At 43.4% G+C, this 27,218-nt stretch overlaps 1 protein-coding gene across 7 annotated transcripts in view; it reads right to left on the bottom strand.

Moving 5' to 3' along the window:
• The window catches only part of COL5A3 (collagen type V alpha 3 chain), a 142,441-nt gene that overhangs the window by 60,630 nt on the left and 54,593 nt on the right, over nucleotides 1-27,218 (bottom strand). For all 7 annotated transcript variants that reach the window (XM_079967786.1, XM_079967785.1, XM_079967789.1 and 4 more), the window contains 15 exons: nucleotides 27,079-27,141; nucleotides 26,760-26,834; nucleotides 25,999-26,082; nucleotides 24,541-24,597; nucleotides 18,061-18,114; nucleotides 16,801-16,854; nucleotides 16,650-16,703; nucleotides 15,651-15,704; nucleotides 15,518-15,571; nucleotides 14,060-14,104; nucleotides 12,106-12,159; nucleotides 10,044-10,088; nucleotides 7,348-7,401; nucleotides 6,537-6,581; nucleotides 6,129-6,182 (listed from right to left, as the gene is read on the bottom strand). In XM_079967786.1, coding sequence (XP_079823912.1) covers nucleotides 6,129-6,182; nucleotides 6,537-6,581; nucleotides 7,348-7,401; nucleotides 10,044-10,088; nucleotides 12,106-12,159; nucleotides 14,060-14,104; nucleotides 15,518-15,571; nucleotides 15,651-15,704; nucleotides 16,650-16,703; nucleotides 16,801-16,854; nucleotides 18,061-18,114; nucleotides 24,541-24,597; nucleotides 25,999-26,082; nucleotides 26,760-26,834; nucleotides 27,079-27,141 — 846 coding nt within the window. The remainder of the gene's footprint in view (nucleotides 1-6,128; nucleotides 6,183-6,536; nucleotides 6,582-7,347; nucleotides 7,402-10,043; nucleotides 10,089-12,105; nucleotides 12,160-14,059; nucleotides 14,105-15,517; nucleotides 15,572-15,650; nucleotides 15,705-16,649; nucleotides 16,704-16,800; nucleotides 16,855-18,060; nucleotides 18,115-24,540; nucleotides 24,598-25,998; nucleotides 26,083-26,759; nucleotides 26,835-27,078; nucleotides 27,142-27,218) is intronic.

A 27,218-nucleotide genomic window follows, 5' to 3' on the forward strand; every position in this document is an offset into this window, starting at 1 on the left:
AGGGGAGTTTCCCTTCGGCAAAGTGTAGGATCATTGCAATGAAAATAATGAATAGTTGGGGCAATAAAACAACCTTGTTTAACACCTCATCCCACTGTGAATGGTTCACTTTGAGAACCATTGTTATCTGCGGTTGTTGCTGTCATATTATCATGGAGGAACTGGATGATGTTCACAAATTTATCTGAGCAGCCAGTTTTCAGAAGGAGAGTCCACAGGGCATTACAATTTACAGTGTTGAATGCCTTAGTCAGGTCGTATACAGGGGTTGGTTTTGCTTTCTGCATTTTTCTTGAAGCTGTCAGTTGGTAAAATCATGTCCACTGTCGCCCTAGAAGGTCTAAAACCATTTTGGGATTCAGGAAGGGTCACCTCAGATATTGTTAATAGACGGTTTGCTAAGATCCTTGCAAGAATTTTGCTGGCTGCAGCTAATAAAGAGATGCCTTGATAGTTTCCACAATCCATTCTGTTACCTTTTTTAAAGAGACTGAGAATTTTGGCACCTCTAAAGTCTGCTGGGATCTCCTCTCTCTCTAATTTTTTTGCTGAGCTTGTGAAGTTGTTGTGCAAGTTCAATTCCGCCCACTTTGAAGACTTTGGCAGGTATCCCATCAGGTCTGCTGGTTTTGTTGTTTTTCATTTGGTTAATAGCTGTACACAGCTCTCCCGATTTGGAAATACTACATGCTCATCTCTAATTTGTTTTTGCAGAATTTGTGAGAGGATCTCAGCAGCTATGGGGGAGATGCAATTAAGGAGATGTTGGTAATGTTCTTTCCAGCGCAGTACAATAGCTTATCTTTTAGAGGTGTAGTACCATCTGTTGAGTGTAGGGGTTATATGATTTATTGGCCCATAGATGGTCTTTGTGGCTTTAAAGAAACTCTGTGCATCATGAGTGTTGACTAAGTGCTGGATCTCTTGAACTTTTTTATCCACCAGGTGTTCTTTAGTTGTTTGGTTCTTCTTTAATTTCAGCCTTAGCATTGGCATAGGTTTTCTTCTTAGTGGAGCAGTTTCTATCTCTTTGCAAGAATCATAGAATCATAGAATCATAGAGTTGGAAGAGACCACAACGGCCACTGAGTCCAACCCCCTGCCAAGCAGGAAACACCATCAGAGCACTCCTGACATATGGTTGTCAAGCCTCTGCTTAAAGACCTCCAAAGAAGGAGACTCCACCACACTCCTTGGCAGCAAATTCTACTGTCGAACAGCTCTTACTATCAGGAAGTTCTTCCTAATGTTTAGGTGGAATCTTCTTTCTTGTAGTTTGGATCCATTGCTCCGTGTCCGCTTCTCTGGAGCAGCAGAAAACAACCTTTCTCCCTCCTCTATGTGACATCCTTTTATATATTTGAACATGGCTATCATATCACCCCTTAACCTCCTCTTCTCCAGGCTAAACATGCCCAGCTCCCTTAGCCGTTCTTCATAAGGCATCGTTTCCAGGCCTTTGACCATTTTGGTTGCCCTCCTCTGGACACGTTCCAGTTTGTCAGTGTCCTTCTTGAACTGTGGTGCCCAGAACTGACCACAGTACTCCAGGTGAGGTCTGACCAGAGCAGAGGCCTTCTTTTTCTTGTCAATAATGCATTCAATCTCACTGTCATTCTCATCAAGCCAGTCCTGGTGTTTCTTGGTTTGGTATCCAATAGTTTGGTCACAGACGGCAATAATGGATGTTTTTAGCTTGGTCCAGTGTTCCTTGCTGTTACCAGGGAACTCCAAAAGCAGATGGTCCGTAAGAGTCATTTGGAAGCAGTCCTGCTTAATAGGATCTTGAAGGGCTTGAGTGTTCATTTTGTACCTTGGTTTACTTCCTTGAAGCCTGTGTTGAGGTATAATCTTGATAGCCATTGTGGAGTGCATTAATCAGTGATCTGCCCAGCAGTTATCGGCACTCATCATAGCTCTGGTAAGGAGCACATCATGGCGATCTTCAGCTCGGACAATTACAAAGTCTCAGAGGTGCCAGTGGTTTGACCGGGGGTGCCTCCAAGATGTTTTATTGCTTTTTGTCTAAAGAGTCTGTTGGTAATAACAAGGTTGTGTGCTGCACATATCATCAAAAGTAAGATTCCATTCTGGTCGCTGTTGCCAATTCCTTCTTTCCCAATAGTCCCAGGCAGGGGCGTAGGAAGGGAGGTGCGGGTGGTGCAGTCCACCCCAGGTGTTATCCCTGAGTGACAAAATGGCACACCACGAAGGCAGCACGCCTGAGCCATGCATCTCCCCTGGGACTGACGCGGTGGCTTGGGGCCCCACATTGTCCAAAATGGCAGTGTGGGGCTTGCATCTGCCAGGCAGACTCCGTGGGCAGCTCACTGTGCTGCCCCCCTGGGCGGATCACCGCAGTGTTCCTGTGCATGGATCGCCTCGCCCCTGCCTCTCCAGGTGTCAGAGCAGCTAGCTACACCCCTGGTCCCAGGCCACAGAATGAAATCTTGGCCAACTCTTGCATTAAAATCACCCAGGAGGATAGTTTTATGTGTCTTAGGTGTTTTTTATGTGTCTTAGGTGTCTCTGATAGGATGGTATCCAGCTGAGAGTAAAATTTTTCTTTAATGTCTTCATCAGCATCCAGTGTTGGTGCATAAGCACTTAAAATAGTAGACTGTTAGTTTTTATTCGAAGGGTTGAAAGTCACTCATTAATGCCGGTAGGGACTTCTGACAAGAGCATCACAAGATCGTTTATGATAGCAAAGCCTACTCCATGTATTTGACGTTCAGGTAGACCTTTCCAGAAGAATGTGTAACCTCCCTTTTCTTCCTTCAGTTGTCCCTCACCTGCTCTTCAAGTTTCTTGAAGCACTGCAATATCAATGTTAAAATGTCACAGCTCTCCTGCAATGAAGGCAGTTCTGCATTCGGGATGCTCATTATCTGTGTTATCCAACGAAGTCTGTATATTCCATGTTCCAAAGTTCAGTTGTCCTTTATGACCGCTGGGTGCACCCTACTGGGTGCAGTAATCCAGTCGGGGGAAAAGGGGAGGCAGACTATGCTTAGGGCACCTTTTCTAGCCCCTCCCCCTTTTGGGGGTGAGCAGAGTGGATCCTAAGTAGGGCTGCTCAACTGCCTCATTCCTTGAGTCAGAGAGATTGAATCTGTATCCACTGCCCCGGTGCCGGTTCATGACTAGGTGCTTCCAGATTTCACAGTCTTGCCCCATTACCATCTGCCGATTGCCATGGGACTTTTTTGGGTTTGGGTTTGGGATGGGTTTTTGGAAGACGCCTGTGCGTAAATTTGTTCTACATGTGTAGATCAGTGCACGCTCACCAGCCCATTTTCGCAGTAAGGCTCTATTCCAATGGCATGATGATCATGACAACTGGCAGATTTTTATCTGCTACAGCCTTCATCGCCTCACAGCTGTTGTAACATACCACTTGTTATCATCCACCTGTTCTGCTGTTGAGGACTTTTTGGATCATTCTTTGCCTAGCTCCTCCTTTTGACCTTACCGCTTTGGGTGACCCTGCTGGGAGTACGAGATTCCCGACGGCTTCGCTCACAAGGGTCATAGGAACGTGCAAGCCCACTCACCACAACAAGGCGATGATCCCGCGAGTGAGAATGCATGTTGGTACATTAGGGTGAACTACCCTACTGTTATGTACTGAGTTGAATAGGATCCAAAACCTACTAAACTCAGCCTGCCCCCCACCTAGCCCCCACCTGCCTGCCTTCCTGTTTACAACTGGTCCAGAGTTTGACTCTGCCTGCCAGCTCCTTAGTCTAAAGGCTCATCCACACTTCCACTTCCTCCAAGCCTAGAAATCACAAATCCTACCTCGGGACTTCCGGGTTAGCGCAATCCGGTTAATGGCGGATTCCCTCCGAGCTCCGGAGGGAATCGGCTCCATTGCAGACGGGTCTCACCGTGACGGCGACGCGGGGACCCTTATAAACCGCAGGCGCGGAAGCCTGCGGACCTGGTGACTCGGCGGGCACCTAAAGCGCCCCCCGACCCACGAAGAGCCTTTTTAAAGGCTGCGGAGAGGGTACGAAGAGCATTTTTAAAGGCTGCGGAGAGGGTACGGGGAGTGGCGTGGTGCTGTGAGTAGACCGCTACTGCAGTGGAGCAAAGCCGCGAGCCATGGCCGGAGACCGCTGACTTTCTTCCCTGAAATTTGGACCTTAATTAATCTGTGAGTAGATTGGAATTTGGACTTTAAAAACTTTATCCTTGAATTCGGCACGATCGGGGGATGTGCTAAAGGGAAGTCCGCACCCCCCTGCCTACAGAAAATTTAAAGCAAAGATCGGAGAACTAAGGTGGAGAGTTCTTTCTTTGGTGTTTTGTAAAAGATAATATTTGCACGAATTTGACAGAAGAAGATTTGTGCTGGAGAGTAAGAGTGGAATTTTAGAAGTTTTCATCTAAACCTCCCCAGACCCGGGGGTGTCCTCTATGTGAGCTGGAGAAAAAGGAACGAGGAGTTTGACAGCTGTCAAAGGAGCTGTCAAACGGGCAGCGAAAGTTAAAAACTCTATTATTTAACCTTTTTTTTTTGGACTTAATTGGCTACATTCGAACTAAAGTGGTTGGAAACAAAGTAGGGAAATAACAAGGTAAAGGACTATTGGGAAAAGACTATTAAGTAACCAGGATCCCCCTAGGGGAAACATTGAAACATTACAATGGCTGCAGATGGAAAATTACAGGCAGAGTTAGAAAGAATGTTTTTTCTTGTGGGAAAACTGCAGGAGCAGACCACGGTTATGAGTAAACAACTCATAACCTTGAACTCTAAAATAAGTGACTCTGCTGAAGGCACAATGGACTTGACTGGGAAAAAATCTGCAGCTGAATCAGAAGAGATAACTTTGGAACAGGGGGAGAGTGAGCAAGGGCCAATACAGATGGAGACTACCAACCACAAGCTTACATTGTTAGAATATAAAGAAGACCCTTGGATTACAAATCTGCGAAAGATGCGAAAGAGGAGGGAGGAAGCCCCTGGAACTTTTGGAATATTTGAGTTTAAAAGAAACAAGAAATATGACTGGGGCTTCCTCTTCGAGTATGAATTGGTTGACTTTCTGCAGCAGCTGGTGTCAAGTACTTTGGATGGAAGAAATTCTGATGAGACCGAGCTGGAACTTCCTCGAAACCGAGGACCAATGAGGAGGGCCACCAACAAGATTGGCAAAGAGAGACTGACAGGGACTTAAAGGCCTCAGATGTGAGGAATCCAGGCTAAAAACTATTTTTGTGGACGTGGGGACATTTGGAAGGGACAGAAACCGGGGCTGGGGGGGGGAAGGAGAATTTTTTTTAAAAAAAAAATAATTATGACTTCTGTGTTTGATTATTATGATTTATTTTTAAGATAAAAGGGAAATTCGTGGAAGGAATTCGAGTCGACCTTAGAAAAGGTTTTAATATTAATAAGAAAATTGGATAAGCAAAATCTGGCCAAGTAAAAGGTTTTTTAAAAATATATATATACAATAATAATATGTAAAGGATGAGAGATATGAATTTGCTGAGTTAATTTAATTGAACTAGGATGTATGAAGGGGGGGTGGGGGGAGGTCAAGAATTGGGGTTAGGAAAGTAAGGTTATGAAACTTCATACGTGTTGTCTTTGTTTATGTGTGTGTGTGTTTGTCTTGAAAAAATGTGAAAATTTAATAAAAAAATTTATTAAAAAAAAAAAAAAGAAATCACAAATCCAAGCGGTTTTCTGCTGTCCCATGCTTTCTAGGCAGAAGTCTGAATGGTTTTCCATTTGCCCGCCGCTTTCCCCAGGAAAACCTGTTATTTGCCACTGAATCAGAGCAAAGGTCAGTCTGCAGAAAACCCAACTGACATTTGATCCGATTCAGTGGTAAAGAGAGGGTTTTCCTGGAGGAAAGCGGCATGGCAAACCGAAATGTGGGTGAGCCCAAGTGTTGCCCTTGCAGAACTCAGCAGGAAGGAAGGTGGGAGGGGGCCACTATAATTAGTTGGTTCTGCCTGTCATGGGCTCTGGCTCAACCTCTGTTTGTGTCCCTAATGTCTACCCAGCCAGTCGCAATGGGCACCAGCCACCACTGATCCAGGTGTTGCAGCAACTACAGAAGGAAACACCCATTGTCATGTACGGTTTGTGGATCCTTGGCACTTACTGGAGGTCCATCCACCCCAGGCATTCCTGGTATCCCTGGTTTTCCTTGTGGGCCCTGCAAGGAAGAAAAGGGATGGTCAACAAGGCACTATTTGAATCCTGTCTTGCTCAAGGCAGAGCAGGAAAATAGAGACTGCGATGTAAATGTGTTTGTGTTGATATTGCCCCATAACTTGTCCTTTTAAATGTGAATGGCAAAGGAGGTGTGAATCCTGACAGTAGCAAGAAATGCTTTGTGAACAGGGATTTTCTAGTACAGCTCAGAGATCTCCCAGACCGAAAAGCATGTATCTGGACACACTGCAACAGGCCAACCAGTACATTCCAAAGCAGGCCTCTAAAACACACCCACCCAGCCCATAAGCAATATTTTCATGCCGAGGCTCAAAACATTCATGCTCCAACTCACCTTTTCGCCTGGAAGCCCAACAGGACCCTGGGGACCAGGCAGACCCTATGAGAAAGAAGCAAATTAGAGGGGATGAGGCAAATATTAATTAAAAGGGGGGGAACAGTCCTACATTCCTGATGCTTCTACAGGTGAAGACAGATTTCAGAGCACTTAGGCTGCTCTGTTCAATTTTAAACATACATTCTCTCCTCCAGAGTTAAACTTGGGGCAAAGGAGCAGGTTTCAAGTAGATCAGCTGTGCACAGCACTGATTTGAAGACCCCCAAGATATCAGAAAGGTGCTCCCCCATGATGAGAATATTCAGGTAGTACTTTTAAAAATAAGTAGGTACACTGTGCATCTGAAATGTGAGTGGGGGGACTGATGGCTGAACCAGCATTCAATTTGCTGGTGTTCCTGCCTGTCATTTCACCTGTAAAGGAGGGAACAAAGCAGGCTCTTATCACATCTTGAGAGTTGTTTGTGTTTCCATATGTTTTATGTTCCCCAGTCTTTACCCAATGAAGCCCAACCCTAGTACCCTTGGTTATCACTCTCAGGACTGAAGTAGATACTAAGGGGAACTTCAGCCCTGGGGTTAACAGCAGCTATGTGCAGAGAACATTTATGTCGAGACCATAGTTGGGAGTAAAGAGTTAGCTGCCCCTAGCCAGAGCATGCCACAGTCCCTTCAAAATTAACCCCCCCCCCAACACACACAGTATCAACTGTTTGTTGCTGTTTTAAGAAAGGTTCAGTATGTTTCTATCACATCTAATTTGCCCTCCCCACATCACATACATATATGCTGTAGTGAAAAACACACACCTGAGATCCAGGGTTTCCCTGCTGTCCAGGGGGGCCTGGTTCACCTTGAATGCCCTGGGGACATGAAATCCTGCAGTCAATCAATATTCTGTGCATATACGGCTACAGCTACATAAGTAGCATAGAGCAAAAGAGACAACACACAAAGTGCTACAAAATTGTGGCTAAATTTGCTGGAGGGATTTGAAAAATGAAAAGTGTGAAAAGGGGAAGGTTTGTGTCTTTGACCATCTGGGATACTGGAACTATGGTGCTGGGCTGCATTTACCACTTCTAAACCTTCCTCAGCAGTTATCTGCTCTGATGGTGTTTCCTGCTTGGCAGGGGGTTGGACTCGATGGCCCTTGTGGTCTCTTCCAACTCTATGATTCTATGATTCTATGATTCTATGACATGTTTGAGCTGGGGTCTGATTTCATCTAAAGGTAAGTAGAAGCACCTCAGTGTAGTTACAAAATTCTGCACAGAGACTAGGAACCGGCTCATCTAACCTCGCTGAGCTAACCTGAGCTAACCTATTTATTGATCCAGTCCAAATAATTAAACTGCATGATAGGCAAAGAACATGAGTGCTTATGATCTATCAGATGGAAACAAATCAACAAAAGTACAGTAATTACTATATGTTGCTTCTAGGCTTTTCTGGACATTTAGGCCACAATCCAGCAACAGATTTAAATATGCTGGAGGAGCACACCTAATTCCGTGGTAATATTGTAGCCTTCATCTTCAGAATGAGTGATCTTGTTTACAATGTCCTTCCAAGTGCACAGAAAGCAAAACAAGAGATCCATTATTTCACAATTGACTCTCTTGTCTCTAAGGAGACATAATTCTGCAGTGCAAAAGGATGTGGGCCACATGAATAAAGATTTTGGATTATGTTCCTCAGTAGCATAAAGGCTGCATTTAGTTGCAAATCAGCATGTGTTAATTGTTACAGCAGCAAGTTAGCATGTACTTTGTTTAGGAACTATATGAATTACAAAATTGAAAGCTTGATTGAAAACTATGGGTTGGATCCAACAAAATTGTCCCAGTTATGCAAGGACTTTTTGTGCAACAGAACCTCTTCTTCCTCTCCTCCCTATGCGTGCCCCCCAAATTTATTCTGGGGATTCCCCCAACGTACTGGAGCAAATCAGGGGGCAAGGAGAAGAGAGGGAGGGGAGGTTCTGATGCTCAAGTGGAAGTCCTTACACAAATGGAATGACTTCATTGCATACTTCCTCTTTGTGTGATTTTACTTACTGAATTAAATTGCCTTGTAATAAAAAATACCACCCTGCAGAAATCTCAGCATTCATGTGTGAATTTGCACTATAAATGCAGCCACCTCCCCATGACTTCACGCATAATGAAAGCACCTAAATGCACTATTTCAGCTGGATCTTATGTTTTTCTGGATATGCAATCTCCAATTAAGCAACTAATTCAGAGGCTAAAATCTGAGATAGGCCAAAAGAATTCTGACTGGGTTAGAGTCCTACTGAGCCAACAGTGTGATGCGGCAGCTAAAAAAGCCAATGCAATTCTGGGCTGCATCAATAGGAGTATAGCATCTAGATCAAGGGAAGTAATAGTGCCACTGTATTCTGTTCTGGTCAGACCTCACCTGGAGTACTGTGTCCAGTTCTGGGCACCACAGTTCAAGAAGGACACTGACAAACTGGAACGTGTCCAGAGGAGGGCAACCAAAATGGTCAAAGGCCTGGAAACGATGCCTTATGAAGAACGGCTAAGGGAGCTGGGCATGTTTAGCCTGGAGAAGAGGAGGTTAAGGGGTGATATGATAGCCATGTTCAAATATATAAAAGGATGTTACATAGAGGAGGGAGAAAGGTTGTTTTCTGCTGCTCCAGAGAAGCGGACACGGAGCTATGGATCCAAACTACAAGAAAGAAGATTCCACCTAAACATTAGGAAGAACTTCCTGACAGTAAGAGCTGTTCGACAGTGGAATTTGCTGCCAAGGAGTGTGGTGGAGTCTCCTTCTTTGGAGGTCTTTAAGCAGAGGCTTGACAACCATATGTCAGGAGTGCTCTGATGGTGTTTCCTGCTTGGCAGGGGGTTGGACTCGATGGCCCTTGTGGTCTCTTCCAACTCTATGATTCTATGATTGACCAATTTCCTTTATTTTTCCTTTACATATTCCGGATCTCATTCCGGTAAATAGCATATTCCACAGCATCGTAGGAATTAAATTCTAGGTGAACAGGGGCGTTTGCAAGGGTGCTATGAAAGGGAGGCCCAGAGCGCTGTCTCATGGTGTACATGGGACCAAGAGACATGGATGGTGAGGGAGCTGCTGCCATGACCGCAACACCTGTGACACGTTTGTTTTCCTGCCAGGAATGTGCAAAACTACATCTGCAGCAAGTGCAGGCTGGTTGCCTTGCTGGAAGAGAAGATGCAGCAAATTGAGGCCTGTCTATCCACATTTTGAGCTACTGGGCAAGACGAGAAATTTCTTGATAGAACAGGGTGGACTGTCCTGGAACAGCAACACAGGTGGGGTCCACCTAGGGAGGAGGAAGATTACCCATTGCAGAAGATGAACCCTTGGTTGGAGGAATGTGACACACAAAAGCCGGACTGTCAGGAGCCATGCTGTGTCTCTGCCTTATCACATGAGCATAGTCAACTTTTCCCTTTACCATAAACCAGGGAAATTCACAACTGTCTGTGTCTCTTACCAAGTTTCCTTTGTGTCCAGGGGCCCCATCAATACCGCTGACACCCTATGGGATGGGAACACACAACAGAGAACAAACTCAAAAGACTTGCCAAGAATGAAACTGTATCAGAATCTAGGGTTGCCATACATCGAGAATTTCCTGGACATATCCAGAATACTGAAGTCAGAAGTAGTGTCTGGGTAGAAATCGCTAAACTCAACAACTTTGCCCCACCCTCAAAAGCTCAACAACTTCTCTGACTGGATTTTCACTGTTTGATATATGGCACCCCTATTAGAGTCTTATGAACTACTTCTTGTTTTTCAGTTTCAAAACAGGAAGCTCCAAATTCTAACTTCAGGATTCTCAGATTTAGTCTCCATTTGGGCTTTTTGTTTTGTTTTGGGCTGCTACTCTGAGAAGTCATTGGCATTTTGCCACTGAAATGTGAGTTCTGCCCTTCAGACCCAATGCAGATGTAATATTTCCAATCTCCTGTTCACAGTTATCAAATTATGAGTTTGCTAATCACTCACATGATTCTTCACTCCTCCAATCTCCCATGTGAATGCCCTTCTCCCTTCCATTATCTAATTTAACTATAGGGTATTGCTGTGTCTGCTGTGAGGCTCATGCTTAATAGCACAGCTTGCAAATTCTCTCTAAACCCCTTTTTCAAACCAGTTATTAGCACAATCCTGGCTCATGCTAACTATAGGCCATTCCACACAGCAGTTTATGGTGGACTTTGTGCTGCTCATGCCTGGAAGCTTTTCATATCATCCACACCATCCACATGACGTTGTCCTCCTCAAAATGCCAGCCTGTACTTTTTCCTCCTTCACTTCAGAATTTTCCTTACTGTAGAAAATCCAGTCATAACAAATATCCCATCATGCTCCTTGTGCTCCTTGGTGCAGTGTGTGTGTGTGTGTGTGTGTGTGTGTGTCACCTTCACTGTGTGGTGTCTATTGCCATACCCCTTCTTCTGTTTGCTCCTTGCATGAGCAGACTTGCACAAATTCTCTAAAAATAAATGCTTGGGTCCAGTTAGTCCTCTGAATAGAGAGGGACAGCAAGTGTGTGCCAGTCTTCTTGTAAACTAGGGTAATTCTTCTTTCCCAGCCATCTCCAACTGACCTTCACCTTAAAGCACCTTGGGAATAGTGTTGCTGAGAGGGGGGTGGAAGCCTCTTGCTGTTTTCTAAGAGCCTTTGCAGCTGTAGGAGGAAGTACTAGGGCAGTGGATCCCAATTGGTGGTCCGCGGACCCCAGGGGGTCCATGTAACCCACCCAGGGGGTCTGCGGCACCATTCACATAACAAAAACTACCACAGTTCACATAACAAAAACTACCACAGATCTTGCACAATCCTATTACATCAGAAGTGTACAAAAATACTTTTCTTTTTTTAAAAAAAACAAACAAACAAGTTTAGTTCTGTAAACTAACTGAGGGAAGGGTGACCGAGGAGAGAGGCAAAACAACAACATACTGAGGATATTTTCTGCCAAGCACAGAGCTGGGGGATGGCAAGCAGAGGAACAGAAATTTATATGAGTGAAAAAACATGGAGAATGACCCATTTGCAAGATAATGCACCCATCTGGGCACAGCCTATGGCTAGCACTTGTGCAGGGTGATGCTAAACTGTGGTTAAAACAAACCATGAAAGAGTAGACAATGTTCATTTGGAAGAGAAGAGGGAAGGGTGAAAGCAAATCTACAGCACATGCCTAATCTCCTAAATGAGGATTGGGAGATGTTATATCTGCACTGGGCCTTAAATACATACATAAATACCACAACATCAAAAGCGAATCTCAAAACCAAACTCAAAATTCGAAAGTTAAACAATGCCCCAAATTCAAATGGTAAGGTCAAGTTCTGAGTTGCAAATAGCAGAGCAGGAATTCAGATGTGTTAAACGTTGCCTCTTAATGCTATTCTTCCCATTCACTGAACCATGGAATAATTACAGAATTGGAAGGATGAAGAAGCCCCCTAGTCCAACCCTCCCCTTGAATTCATTTCTGTTTTCTCCAAGCGCAGGAAGGGGAGAGGAAAAAGGATTCATACCATCTGGCCTGGGGGACCAGGAGCACCTCGTGAGCCAGCCAAACCACGGATACCCTAGGAAAAAAGAGGGACATGTTAGTGATGCCTAAATAATGTGCACTGCATGTTCTTCTGAAGGCCTTTCTGCATTCTCAGACAAGTGTGCCCCAACCGTTATTTTATTTTCGGTGGAGCCTCCTTTTGCAAAACTTTATCCATCCCAGAAGTGCATGCTAGAAAACTTGCAGCAAAGACTATACTTGCAATGAATACGCAGAATCAAATTTATGGAAAATTGTGGTGTTCCTATAATGGAATGCAACCCCAAAGAGGTAGACATTACAGTAAAGGTCCTCCCTTCTCTCCACTTCTGCAATGTCTGTCATGCCTCACTTTGCATTATGTTGTTACAATGTTCTGTTCCCTGCCCTCTGCCAGCAGCTGCCAATAAGAAGGCCCCACCACCTGAGCAGGTGCTTCATCCCGCCTCAGTATAAATGGCCTTAAAAATGCATCAGACAGATTCAGGAAGAATGCCTTTAGGGTAGCCAGGGCCAGATTTAGGTTTGATGAGTCCCTAAGCTACTGAAGGTAATGGGGCCCTTTATATAGCAGGCGGGGCCCATTACTTACATCATAGGAGCCGACACAACACAAAACACTGTTGCTGTATGTCAGTTTTATTTTATTTGTTTTTTATCTTACATCTTGGAAATGTACATCCAGTTTTTTTCCTTTAATTTTTTTTGGGGCCCCCAAGAGAGTGGGGCCCTAAGCTGTAGTTTGTTTAGCTTACACATAAATCCGGCACTGAGTATAGAAATCCGGCCCAGTATAGAATCTTGGGCAGAGGGGAGAAGAATCTTCTCTTGGACTGTACCGTTATGGGCAGTAGGTGGCAATGTTGCACATTTGAGTGCTTCCCCACCAAAACATTCCCTGCGCATACAAAAAGAACATCTTAAGAAGAAGGCTCCTTCCCAGAAAAAACATAGCTTTTTCTTTTTTATGTGGGAGCACTTGAACATCCAACTTCACTACGGCAGCCTAAAGTTCTTCAGTCCAGAAACAGTTTTACCCCTTGGTTCCTCCAGTCTTCCACACTTCCCTTTGTCCAGGGATTTCCAGGCACAAATTCAAGAAGCTTTTATTTTGTCCTGCCAGTTTCCCTGAGAAAACCCACAGTTTACTGTTGAGTTTGTTCTGATTGAGCAGTAAACCCCAGCTTTTCCCAGGGAAATCGGTGGGACAAAAGAAAAACCTCTTGAACCCGTGCCTGGATAGCTCAGGCCAAACTGAAGTGTGGATGAGTGCAGAGAAAGACTGCAGGATTAAGAGGGACATTTGATCTAGCCTGGCCTAGTCATTGTTTTTATTTCTTTTTATTTTAAAATGTAGCTTTAGATATAATATAGTATTTTTGCAACATTAACATGGAGATTAGAAAGCACCATTGCACTGATTCAATAAATTATAAAATTATTTCCCCCACAGCCATGGTATTTCAAAAAAGACAGCAAACAACACATTAAAGCCTTGCATTATCTGGCTTTCCTATATCTTTCATTTTCCAAAATGAGACTTATGATGGTTATTACTTGAGCATAACAGCTGGTTATTACTTTAAGGTGGTAAGGCATTAATAACAATATCTCATTCGTTTCTCAGAAACAAATGCTTTAGAAAGACAGGAAAATTGTTGAAAGCATGCAGTTTGTGCCATCTCCTTGAAGTACATTTAAAAAGAAAAAGGAAAAAGGAAAAATCAGCCAGCATGGCAGTTGTTAGGTTGTTTATGATACCCCCACTTGTACCTGTCATTTCACATTCCCAGCTACAGCAAGACTGCATGTTTCCCCAAAGGTTCCTGGTTTCCATTGCTGCTTCCCACCCCCACGGAAGTGGCATAGGCCAACTTCATCCCAGAGCACCTAGGCATCCTGAGCAGTCCTGCATCTGGTGGGCAGATACTCACAGCTTCCCCAGGCTGTCCTCTGGGGCCGTGCGCACCATCAGAGCCCTGTGAAAAGAAGGAGGTAGAGTGAGAGCACCACCCTGGTGCTGAGTTGTGTCCACCCCAGCTGCTGGTTTCCCCAGCTTTCACAAACTCATTCACAGAGAAAACCCAAGGAGGAAACACACAGGAGAAAACCCAAGGAGGAAACACACAATAACCACTTAATGTGCACTCACCACCCCTACCCTCAATTTCACCATATTTCTGATGGTGTGTTTTGCTCCTAAGAGCTCCTATGTATTAAGCAGCTTCCGCCCGACGCCAAATAGACCCTTTCTGTCTTCAGAGAATACTTTTGAGACTGACCTGTCTGCTGAGGATCACCAGTCTCCTGTGGCATCCCTCTGTGTGCAGGGGATTCTGGGACATGTTCCAAGATGCACCCAGTTCATGATGGGCACTAAACAGGCTCTAATCAACTCCCATAAGTGTCTAATAACCTCCCTACATTTGTACATTGCAAGAGAAGGCTGGCAGTGGTGGGGAAGCCATCTTTCATAAAAGCTGGTCTGTTGTATGACTGATCTCATTGCAGAATCCCTGAGAAGCAATACCATGGAACACCATTTGAAAACCCACAGAGAAGGGGCAATGTTATGGAGTGGCACTTGGAGCTTGAGCTCCAAAGCTTTGCAGCAAGCCCAAGATTTCCTGCACCTACACTTTCTTTACATTTTATTTCATGCTATCATTTCACTTACAGAGCAGCTAGGTGCACTGCAAAAAGCGCAGTGCTAGTGAAATCCATCATACTAATTTCTCATAGCATTCTATACATATAAATTAGCAAACTGTATGCAAATTTGTATCATAGACCTGAACCCTGCTTGCATTGCAGTGGCCCTGCCACAAATATAAATTGTGATAATGTCTGCTTCAAGCACACCAGCTCCTAGGGACCAAGGCAGTTTCAGGCCCCCTGAAGTATTTTTGGAGGAGGCCAAGCCCCCTCAATATTCAGGGGGCATTCAGCTCCACCCCTGGCATTGCACGTACAATGTCAAGGCATTGCGTGGCATCATGCAATGTTGCACACATGACATCATGATGTCACACACATGATGTCATGGCATCGCATGCACAGGCCCCATCAATCTTCTCAAGAAGATGGCGCCTCTGGTCTGCTTTGAAACTGATCAAGTATCTCCTCTTTCCATAGATTTATGAGATGATCCCACATATTGATCCAATCCTTTTCCACCTTTTCCCTTGAGCTTTAATGCACTGGGCCACCCTAGTGATGCTACAGCAGCCCTTATCTCGTAACCACACATTTCTCTGCTCATTGTCACAATAATTTGGGCCAATGCAATTCAATTTAGAGCAATTGCAGTATTTTTCCAAAGAACAACACTCATTGCATCTTGCACTTTCCAGCTATCAGTTTCCATCCACAAGCCTTGGATCAATGCTTACCTTGGGGCCCTTCTCACCAGGAGCTCCAGGGGGGCCTGGCGTACCTACATCTCCCTGTAAAAAGTAAAGCAAGAATTAGAAATGGTACCAAAAATAGGCAGCCCTGGTATTACAAATATTTGGAGATACTTACTCGATTTCCCTTTTCTCCAGGAAGTCCTGGGAGCCCATCAAAGCCCCTGTCACCCTGTAAGAAAGAAGCATTAGCACCACAAGGACAGCCCAATATTTGGGCCAGTGAGCATGTCTGCCTATATTGAAAATGCTTCCTTTTTAAAATCCCCCAAGATCTTTGTTTCTCATTCCTACAATCCTTTTAATTGTTCAAAAAAGCTTTGTTGTAATGATCAAATCCATCCTGACAACCCAGCAAGGTCTGTGGGGGGATATTCCATATATGTATTCCCAGTAGAGTGAAGTGTATGTGTAATATCTATATCTGTCTGTCTGTCTGTCTAAACTGGTGTTTGGTTGGTTCCCTTTTTTTGGCAGATGAATTCTGCAATATGTAATTGATGCAATAATGGTTCATGGGGTGGATTTATACTGGTGTGCTGACACATCATTCTGCTTTAGCGGGTGTTCTGCAATGCTTCCCCAATATTACCGTGTGGCTGTTCTCTGGAGGAGCACTCTTGCACTATAGTGCTCATCCCATTAATTCCTGCTAAAAAAATTATACGTTCTAGGGCTTTTTTGTGTGGTTTTTTTGTAGTCAGATGCTAAGGACAGGCAATGGAGAAGGACTGTTCCCCTCCTGCCCCGTTTGTGGGCTGAGTGGAAGCTTCTGGCCAGCCAGTATTGAAAGGAGGGGGATAGGCCCTGGATCTGTTCCATCAGGAGGGCTCTTCTCATGTCCCTAGACAACATTTGTTTTGCTTCCAGGACTTGGACAAAATACAGAGGAAGAAGTTTTGAAAGAAAGAAAGAAAGAAAGAAAGAAAGAAAGAAAGAAAGAAAGAAAGAAAACGATCCCATGTCAACATACCAATTGAAAACATTTGTCTTAGCTCTACTTGCACCCTACTAGTTGTGCCAACTGCAGGAAATGTCAACCCACAGTGGGACTGGGCATCTTGGAATTCACTCCCTCCCCTCCACCAATTCCACCCCTCAAGAAAGATCTAGAGACCTTAGGTCCAGTTTCTCCTGGAAGTCCTCTGGCACCATCTGCTCCTGAGCGACCCTTTTTTGAGAAAGGAAAGGAAAGGGTTAGGAAAAGGGGTGGCAGGATTATTACGCAATGTAATAATGGGATGGGATCCTGGAGCAAAGGTGCTTACCCGCTTGCCAATTTTCCCTGGGGGCCCTATTGATCCCTGGATCCCAGGTGAGCCCTGTAACAAAAAGGGAAACAGTTCAGATCAAGAGTGGCTTCACATGTCACCTCTCCTAACACCTCAAGATTTTTCTCCATGTTAGAAGAAGAATGGAGCCCTTTGTAATGATTGACATGTGGAAGCTTTTGCCATCAATGGAAACTTATGATATGACTTGTAACATTTATCTTACAAAGTTGCATTTCCCCAGATGTTGCAGAGGGTCCAGAATGCAATGGCAAGATTGCTTTCTTGTGCCGGCTGCAGTGAACACACTGCATTGGCCATCAGTGAGATTATACAAGCCCAATTCAAAGTAGGAGAGGATCTGCTTTGGGATCCCCTGCCAGACAGAAGGCCTCCTCTAGTGCAGTCCCTGATTTTGGGATACCTTGCTGAGGGAAGCTGGGCTGGCAAATTCCCAACCTGCAATGAGAAGGGTGGTAAGACGTTGCTTACTTAGGAAGCAATCTTATTGTCTCCCTGGAGCCCTGCTTTGTTTTATGTATTACTGCTTCAATGGCTTGAATGAATTCCATCATTGCTTTTACCATAAGCTGCTGTGAAAGCTTTTTTTTTTTTTTTTTTTTTTTGCCTGGAAGCAGGATATTACTGCCTGGAAGCAGTAACTTTTTTTTTTTTAAGGAAAAAAGGAGAAGGAAATTGTCAGTATGGGATGAAGAGATTAGGCAAAGCACAATGAAAAAAATGAAAGGGATGTAGATGAAAGATCCAAAAGGGGAGAGATGTACATGATCCTGAGGAGATGGGAGATTTTCACCCCTGCCTACTTGGGGGAAAAGAGAAGGAGAACAGACTGAGAAAATGGGCTTCATAACTCATTTGCAAGTAATTCCAGAGCCCTGCAGTGCAAGGGCTTCCCCACCACAGCAGGAAATGCCTGCAAGTTTAAATTGCTAAGTCAGGGATGGGGAACCTGTGGTCCTCTGGCTGTTGCTGAGTTCCAGCTCCCACCAGCCCCAGACAGCATGCTCAATGGCCAAGGATGCAGGGGAGCCGTAAGCAGCCAACAACTGGAGGGCCTCCAGTTCCCCCTCCCTCAGCTGTGGGAATCCCCCAAGTCCAAGCCCAAGGCCAGCAGGCAGGACACCCTCGGAGAAGGCGGCAGGGAAAGAGCTTTCCTGCCTATTCAACGTGGGTAGCATTTCTCTGCTCCATCCCATAGTAATTAAAGACCCTGCCTACTCATCTCCAGCAACCTACCTGTGGACCGGGATCACCTGAGTCTCCTTTCAGACCAGAATTCCCTGGAAGACCCTACCAAAACAAAAATGTTATAAGCAGGTTTTGGGTTTTTGGGGAAATCTTTTTTTGTTGTTTTTTATAAATAATATTTATTAAAATTTTAAAGGTTACAAAAAGAAAAAGTAAAAACACCATATCAAACAAGAACAAAACAACGCATCACAATAAGAAAGAAGAAGAAGAAGAAGAAGAAGAAGAAGAAGAAGAAGAAAGAAAGAAAACCAAAAAAACACAGCTAATCTTCCCATAACTTGTCTTTCATTTGCTTGTTTCCTTGACCACCTCATACCTCCCTTTTTTGTATTTTAGTTCAGTTAACTATTTCAGCAAATCCTTTCCATCTTTTCCACTTTTTGTTCTGTAATTTATCTTAATATAATGTAACTTTACTTTCCCTCCTTTCACCAATTAACAGTCTATTTTTTCCTAAACCCTTATAACATTTCTGCTAAAACCACATAACTTCATTCCAACATCCTTCTAACATTCATTAATTTTACAATGTTTCTGTAGATAGTCTTTAAATTTCTTCCAATCTTCCTCCACCGACTCTTCTCCCTGGTCTCGAATTCTGCCAGTCATTTCCGCCAGTTCCATGTAGTCCATTTGGGAAATCATTTTTGTTACATTACAAGAAAAATTAAAATCCTGGAAATGTTTCCATCTGCTTACAGTGGTCTCCTAAATAACTTATAATTTTCCCCATTCTTTTATAAAGTTTTTGTCCTCTTGATTCCTGAGTTTTCCAGCCAATTTTGCCATCTCTGCAGAGTCCATCAGCTTGGTTTGCCATTCCTCTCTGGAAGGGACTTTGTCTTCTTTCAATCTCTGGGCTACTAACATCCGAGCAGCTGTTGTCTCATACATAAAAAGTCTTTTTTGCTCCTTTGGGATGTCAGTACCTATAATTCCTAATAAGAAAGCTTCTGGGTTTTTAATAAAGGTTATTTTAAACATTTTTTAAAATTTCATTAGATATCATCTCCTAGAAAGCTTTTATTGCCTTACAAGTCCACCACATATGATAAAAGGTACCTTCTTTTTCTTTACATTTCCAGCAGGTGTCTGTAGTTGCCCTATACATTTTGGTCACTTACTAGGAGTCAGATACCACTGGTACATAATTTTCATGTAATTTTCCTTCAGCACACAACATACTGTGAATTTCAAGTCTGTTTTCCATAACCTTTCCCAATCTGCCATCTGAATATTGTGTCCCAAATCTTTTGCCCAGTGTATCATTACCAACTCGACCTGTCCATCTTTTGTATGCCATTCCAAGAGCAAACTGTACATTTTCGACAATAATTTGTTATTGTTTTCTAACAGATCTTTTTGAAATCTTGATATCTCATGATTAAAACCTTTCTTTTTATCTGTCTTAAAAACATAATTTAGTTGGTGAAACTGTAACCAATCTCAAAAGAAAATAAAATATAAAAAATATATTTAAAAAATCCTTCCAGTAGCACCTTAGAGACCAACAAAGTTAGTTACTGGTATGAGCTTTTGTGTGCATACTTCAGATGCACACAAAAGCTCATACCAATAACTAGCATAGCTGGTCTCTAAGGTGCTACTGGAAGGAATTTATTTATTTATTTTATTTGTTTTGTTTTGTTTTGTTTTGACTATGGCAGACCAACACGGCTACCTATCTGTAACTGTAACCAATCTGTTAATAAATCCCTTATAGTCTTTTAGTTTCACCTGGTGTTCTGCCTCAGTTCAGCTCTCTATATGTTGGCCAATTACTTCTCATATTCAGTTTTTTCAGAGATATTGCTTCTAAAGGGGAAAGCCACCAAGGTGTTTTTTTGTTCTAATAAGTTTTTATATTTTTCCCATACCATAAAAAATGATTTTCTTATTAAAAGATTCTGAAAACCTTTGTGTACCTTTGCTTTTTCATACCATAAATATGCATGCCATCCAAAACTATTATCATGCCCTTCTAAATCTAAAATATCTGCATTTTTCAATGTTGTCCATTCCAGGATCCAGCAAATGCAGGACACCTCATAGTATAATTTTAAATCTGGCAGCATCTGTTAGCAATTTATATTTTATCCTTGGTTTCTTCCCCTGCCAGATAAACCTAGACATATTTTTTTGCCATTCCTTGAAGTGCACTGCACTGCTGCTCTGCACTGCTTCCTTGAAGTGTACTGTACCGGTATTGACTGAAATAAAAATAACATTCTTGGCGATACATTCATTTTTATCACTGATACTTTCTCCAAAAATATAAATTCATCCTACCCCAAATCTCTAAATTTCTCTACTTCTTTCCAATAATTTATGTAATTTTCTTTAAATACATTTACAGTCATACCTCGAGTTAAATATGCTTCAGGTTGAGTGTTTTCAGGTTACGCTCCATGGTGACCTGGAAGTAACGGAATGCGTTACTTCCAGGTTTTGCAGCTTGCGCATGCGCAGACGCTCAAAATGACATCACGTGCATGTGCAGATGCAGCGAATCGCGACCCACACATGCACAGACGTGCAGTCGTGGGTTGCATTCTACTCAGGATGTGAACAGGGCTCCGGAATGGATCCCGTTCGCATCCAGAGGTACCACTGTATATTCTTAGCTGTCAGCCATACCCTCGGGTATTTAACTTTTTAATGTATGCATAAATCTGCAACTTGTTGTAAGTCCTTTTTATATTGCTCTGTCATGTTTTAAACCAAGATTTTAGTTTTATTTTTATTTAATTTAAAACCTGCTACCTGTCCAGATTCCTGGATCCTCTCTAAAACCTTTTGTAAACTATTCTTGGGATCTTCTACAGTTATCACAAGGTCATCTGCAAAAGCTTTTAATTTACATGCTTTACTTCCTACCGTTATTCCTTTAATTGTCTCATCCACTTGTATCTTTTTTGCCAGGGTCTCTAACACTAAAATAAATAATAATGGTGACGGGACACCCCTGCCTTGTCCCCTTCATTATTTTACATTTTTCCTTAATCACATTGTTCACAATAGCCTGTTGGTCCGAGTATATTGCCTCTACCGAAAGCCTCTCCAAAGTTCATCATTTCTATTGTCCTCTTCATGAAGGCCCATGAAATATTATCAAAGGCCTTTTATGCGTCTATAAACATTAAAGCTGCTTGTTTCTCATACCTGACCTCCAGATATTCTATAACATCGATTATATTTCTTATATTATCCTTCATCTGGTGGGCTGGTAAGAAAAATGTTATAAGCAGTTTTGATCCCTTAATGTCTCACCAAATATCAAGAATGTAAGCCTGGGTGTAGCCAGGATTTTTGTTGGGAGGAGGCAGAACCTCAGACTTTTATTAATTTTTATTGATTTGGGGGAGAAAGCTGCCCCCACCCCACACCTTGGCTATGTCCATGAATGCAAGTAGAGCTGGCAGCCCCATAAATAGGGGGGTGGAATCTCTTCCCCCTTATATCCTTTCTAATAATAATAAATAAATAAATTTTATTTATACCCCAACCTCCCCGGCCAGAGCCAGGCTCAGGGCAGCTAACACCAGTGAAATTACAGTAAAAACATAATAGGAAAAGAAACCAATTTAAAATACAGCTTAAAATGCAATTTAAAATGCAGCCTCATTTTAAAAGTAGCCCATAGATCAAAACCATAAGGGGAGGGAAACATAAGTCAGACTGAGACCAAACCAAAGGTCAGGAGGAACAGCTCTGTCTTGCAGGCCCTGCGGAAAGATGTCAAATCCCGCAGGGCCCTAGTCTCCTGTGACAGAGCGTTCCACCAAGTCAGGGCCAGTACTGAAAAGGCCCTGGCCCTAGTTGAGATCAATCTAACCACCTTGCAACTTGGGGCCTTCAAAATGTTGTCATTTGTGGACCTTAAGGTCCTCTGCGGTTGCAGATGACTTAGTACTGACCTTGCAAGAGCCAGACACTAGTACCAAAAGAGCTTTGGAATTAATTCAAGTATTTGGCCAGGTCGCAGGATTTAAGTTGAATAAACAAAAAACCAAGGTATTGGAAAAGAACTTAACAAATGTTGAAAGGGAAAGATTCCAAGAGGAAACTGGGTTAGTGGTGGCAAAGAGTGTAAAATACCTGGGGATTAACATGACATCTAAGAATGTGAACTTATTTAAGGACAACTATGATAAGTGCTGGACTGAGATAAAGAAAGATTCAGAAATATGGTCAAACCTGAAGCTTTCCTTGTTAGGTCGAATTGCTGTGATCAAAATGAATGTATTGCCTAGAATGTTATTTTTGTTTCAGACATTACAAATTGTTGATAAATTGGACTGTTTCAAGAAGTGGCAGAAAGACATATCTAAATTTGTCTGGCAGGGCAAAAAGCCCAGAATCAAGTTTAAGATACTTACCGACTCTAAAGAAAGAGGGGGGTTTGCCCTGCCGGACTTAAGACTTTACTATGAATCGGCAGCTTTCTGCTGGTTAAAAGATTGGCTACTTCTTGAAAATGCAGACATTCTAGATTTGGAAGGATTTGACAATAATTTTGGTTGGCATGCATATATCTGGTATGACAAGGTTAAAGTGTATAAGGGTTTCAAAAATCATATTGTCAGGAAAGCACTATATAATGTATGGATACGGTATAAAGATTTACTGGAAAACAGAACTCCCAGGTGGCTTTCACCTATGGAGGCTAAGGAAGTAAAGAAACTTAATATGACAACCAATTGGCCGAAATACTCTGAGATTTTAGAACAAGAAGGTGGTGAATTTAAATTACAAAGTTATGAGAAAATAAAGTCCAAGGTACGAGATTGGCTCCATTATTTTCAAATAATGGAGGCTTTCAAACAAGACAGGAAAATTGGTTTCCAGGTGGAGAAATCGAAATTGGAAACAGAATTGTTAGAACCCAATACTAAGAATTTATCAAGAATGTACAACTTGCTGTTGAAGTGGAATACAATAGATGAGACAGTGAAGTCTGCTATGGTTAAATGGGCACAGGACATAGGTCATGACATTATGTTTGCTGACTGGGAGCAGTTATGGACCACAGGTATTAAATTTACGGCATGTAATGCCTTACGAGAAAACATTATGAAAATGATTTATAGGTGGTACATGACCCCAGTCAAGCTTGCGAAGATTTACCATTTGCCCAATAACAAATGCTGGAAATGTAAAGAGACTGAGGGTACCTTTTTCCACCTTTGGTGGACCTGCCCAAAGATTAAGGCCTTCTGGGAAATGATTTATAATGAAATTAAGAAAGTGCTTAAGTGCACCTTTAACAAGAAACCAGAGGCATTTCTCTTGGGTATGGTCGGCCAGTTGGTGCCGAAGAAGGATAAGAATTTCTTTTTGTACGCTACTACGGCAGCAAGGATTCTTCTAGCAAAGTATTGGAAGACACAAGAGCTACCCACGCTGGAGGAATGGCAGGCGAAAGTGATTGACTTTATGGGACTGGCAGAAATGACCGGCAGAATCCGCGACCAAGAGAAAGAGACTGTGGAAGAAGATTGGAAGAAATTTAAGATGTATCTTAAGAATTATTATAAAACTGAGGAGTGTTAAAATGCTGAGGGGAAAGAAGACGTAGAATTGCAGCGATAATTGGGTTTAAAAATTTAGGGTGGAATAGAGAAAGAGGACAAATTTATATTTAATTGGGTAAGATAGGTTGCTGAATAATGGTACTAAACTAAGGATGCAAAAAGGGAAAGGTATGGGGAAGTCCGGGAAAAGAGGGTTATGAAAATAAGGTTAAGAAAATATGAGTTTGTTGTTTGTTTGTTTTTATGTTGTTTTTTGTTTGTGATAAAAAATTGGAAATTAATAAAAATCATTTAAAAAAAAAAAAAAAAAGGTCCTCTGCGGGGCAGACCAGGAGAAGCAGTGCATTTCTAGAAGCAATGTAGATGAAACAGTAATAGATGCCCATCTGCCTCTGAAAACAGCAACCCCCTCTGTAACTCTATGAGAACTTTGCTTGTCTTACTAGGCAGCACAATGATCCACTTCTCCATACATTGCATGTTGCCAACAGCAGGAGGTGGAGGAGAGTGGAGCAATGTGATGTCATAATATCAGTAGTGTGGGGGAGGGGGCATGGCCCCAGGTGCAGAATCTTGGAGAGGCATGAACCAGGCACCCCCCTCATGCACCCAGCACACGAGCCCCAGCCATCAGCTGACGGGTGCTAGGTGAGCATGTTCTTCACCCTCTATGCCCCAATCTTCTAATAGAGGTAGAAACACCTGGATGCCATGTTCCACATTACTCCAGTGAAGCATTTTCCATGCAGAAATGCAAACTTCAAAATTTGGCCCCATCACCTCCTCTCACTCCAGCCCAGATGCACAGTGCACTTCTCAGCCAAGCCTCTTGCATGGTGTGAAAGAAAGGGCAAATGTCCAAATCTTCCCTCCACAAAAAAGACACTCCCCAGACTATACAGGGTAGCTCCAAACAATGTCAGCTACTCACCAGTGGGCCTGGCCGCCCTGTTAGTCCCATGGGGCCAGGGGGACCTTTCATGGATAGCTGAGAAGGAGAGAAATACAACAATGAATCTCAGGGATGCAATTTAAAACAGAACCAAAGACAAACTGAGGTGCAGCAAGCAAGGAGGTTTGTGGGAAGAAGCTGGACAACAGGGCAGAACTGAAGTAGGGAAGAAAGAAGGGAATAAACAGATTTCTGTAATTGTTGCTGCATTCTACCACAATTGTGTGCATGCGAGACCAAACTGGGATTGGGAGCATGGGGGTTGGGGTTGGGGGGAATAGGTTTATTTGTTTTAACCTCTGGTTTGATTGGTAATTCTTATATATATTGCCCATCTGCCCAGGTTGCCCCAGCCACTCTGGGCAGATCCAAACAAATTAAAGCACTGTAAGTCATCAAACAGGAAAGCAATACTGCCGCCAGCCTTTCAGAGGCTTGGATGATTAGGCAGTATATACAATCCTATTAAATCAAGAGGCTGGCATGGCAGGGTGCTATGAGGAGTGGCCCAGATTCTGAATCTCTTATGCCTTCACCCTTTTAAACCTTTCTTAAAACTTTGCTTATGGTTCCTATTTCCACTCTGAATGTTGGCCCGAGTTTGCAGCTATACATCAAATTAGCAGGTGCAAACTGCATCTGTCTCCTGTGCCCTGAATCTTTTAAGGAACTAGCAGCACCCCAGAGATTAGTGTTAACTAAGGAAGTTCTCTCATCTGTTAAAAACAGGGATGATTCTAATCTACCTGACATAAGTCAAGTGATAAAATGGAAATTGCCTCCTCACTTAAGACTTATGGCAGGAGTAGTCAACCTTGTCCCCACCACCCACAATCCCTGGCCATTAGCTGTGCTACCCTTGACTTAGGATACAGCTGCAGGGTAAGCATCAAGCAAACCTTCGTATGGTGGCCTCTTCTTCAGATGATCTCTCAGCCTAGTCATCAACCTTGTCTGTGTTCAGTAAGAAACATTTTGCCCCAGATCAAGTGGGCTAGCAAGCCTACAGGGTGCGGGTCTTCTTCCTGGTTTCCTATATCATGTTGTCTCACTTGCCTAAGTGACTTGAACATTTCTACTAGCCTATTCCTTGAGCTGGGCTACAACTTTCTGCTTGGGGCGCCTTTTCTATTACTGTGGGAATAAGAATGGTGTGGGTTAATAAGAGCCTTGCTATAGCTTGAGAGGGACGTTCTTTCGCAATGTGCAGATGAAGTTGGATTATGTGGCAAATATTTTGTGATGGGCCACACTTGGAAGCTTGCAGTTTATTATCTGGACGGAGATGAGGGGGTGGGGAAGAGAATATGTAACATGCCAAGTGGCTAGACACATAGAAAAGAGCAAGGAAGCTATATTGACTGCATGACAAAAAGGAGCCATTCAAAGAGTTTAAGCCCCACGACAAGAAGAGGATCAGGGGATACCCGCACGTACCTTGGCTTGCTGCAAAATAGCCTGGGCCTGGGCCTCTTGGAAGGACACAGATGGACCTTTAGCTGAGTCACCACCAAACTGGAACTAGAAATGGGTCAATGAGACAAAGTCAGGGAAGGAAATGATGGGATTGTGAGATCATGGCTAGATTAACCAAAGCACATGTCAGAGTCACCAGGCAGATGCTGCCAAAAACGGCCTCTGTGGCAGGCAAGCCACCGCCCTGCCCACTTTGGGCAGCATCCTCCTTGATGAAAGCACCGCGTGATCAAGCTTCAAGCTGACTTTCTATTTTGGTTGCTGAATCCCTATTTTATTGCCTGTCAAATTGGCAGGATGGGAGAATGAGACATTTAAATTGCGGAAAGGCTAATATGTGCCTTTTTCTTTGTTAATCAATTTTTAATCCATTTATTTGGTGGTTGCAAGGCTTCTTAATCCCAGTGTTCAGCAAGGCTACCACAGCAGTTTACAGATTAATAAAAACAATGCAGTCCTTGCCCTCAGACATTGTCTGGGTACACACTCCCGTTACTCTGGATCCAGTGGGCTCCCACCACTGGTTTGGGAAGAGCTGTACACTGAGGCTCCCATGCTCTGGAGTAGAGCTCAGACTTTGTTTTAAATCCCAGCCAGCCCAAAAGATGGTGTTCCTCTGGAATCTGCTTTCCAAAGGGACTGGCTGTTCGAGCTTCCTCCTAAAGATCTCCCCTGATCTCAGCTCCTCAAACCCGCTTCACCCATCATCCTGCATCACCTACCGGTAACATAATCATTGTCCCAGGAGGCCCACGAATGCCATCAGCTCCTGGAAGGCCTGGGAGTCCTGGGGGTCCCTGTACAGAAAAAAAAGCAAGAAAACACCCATCAATCATTCCCAGGAAGTGTTGAGCTAGAAGAAATCTGCATCAAGCTAGGACCTGTCTCCAAGCACTGAGGTACACTGAAAGGGGCGCATGCCGGTGATTCCTCACCTTCTCCTCCCCGCCCCCACCAGCTTCTGAGAAGATTAAGAATCCCCAGGCTGGAGAAGGGGGAGGCTACCCTTCTGCCTCTTGAACTGCACAGAGATTTCCTTACCCGCTCACCGGGATCTCCTGGCAATCCTGCTGGCCCTCCCTGTCCCATTGGACCCGTCTCACCCTGGGAAGAGACAAACAGAAAATGAAGATAAGCACCTCACTGACCGAAATCCAACACCCAGTTCCCCTTCCAAACAG

The sequence above is a fragment of the Podarcis cretensis genome (genome assembly GCF_951804945.1).
Source record: "Podarcis cretensis genome assembly, chromosome: 2".
NCBI classification, from domain to species: Eukaryota; Metazoa; Chordata; class Lepidosauria; order Squamata; family Lacertidae; genus Podarcis; species Podarcis cretensis.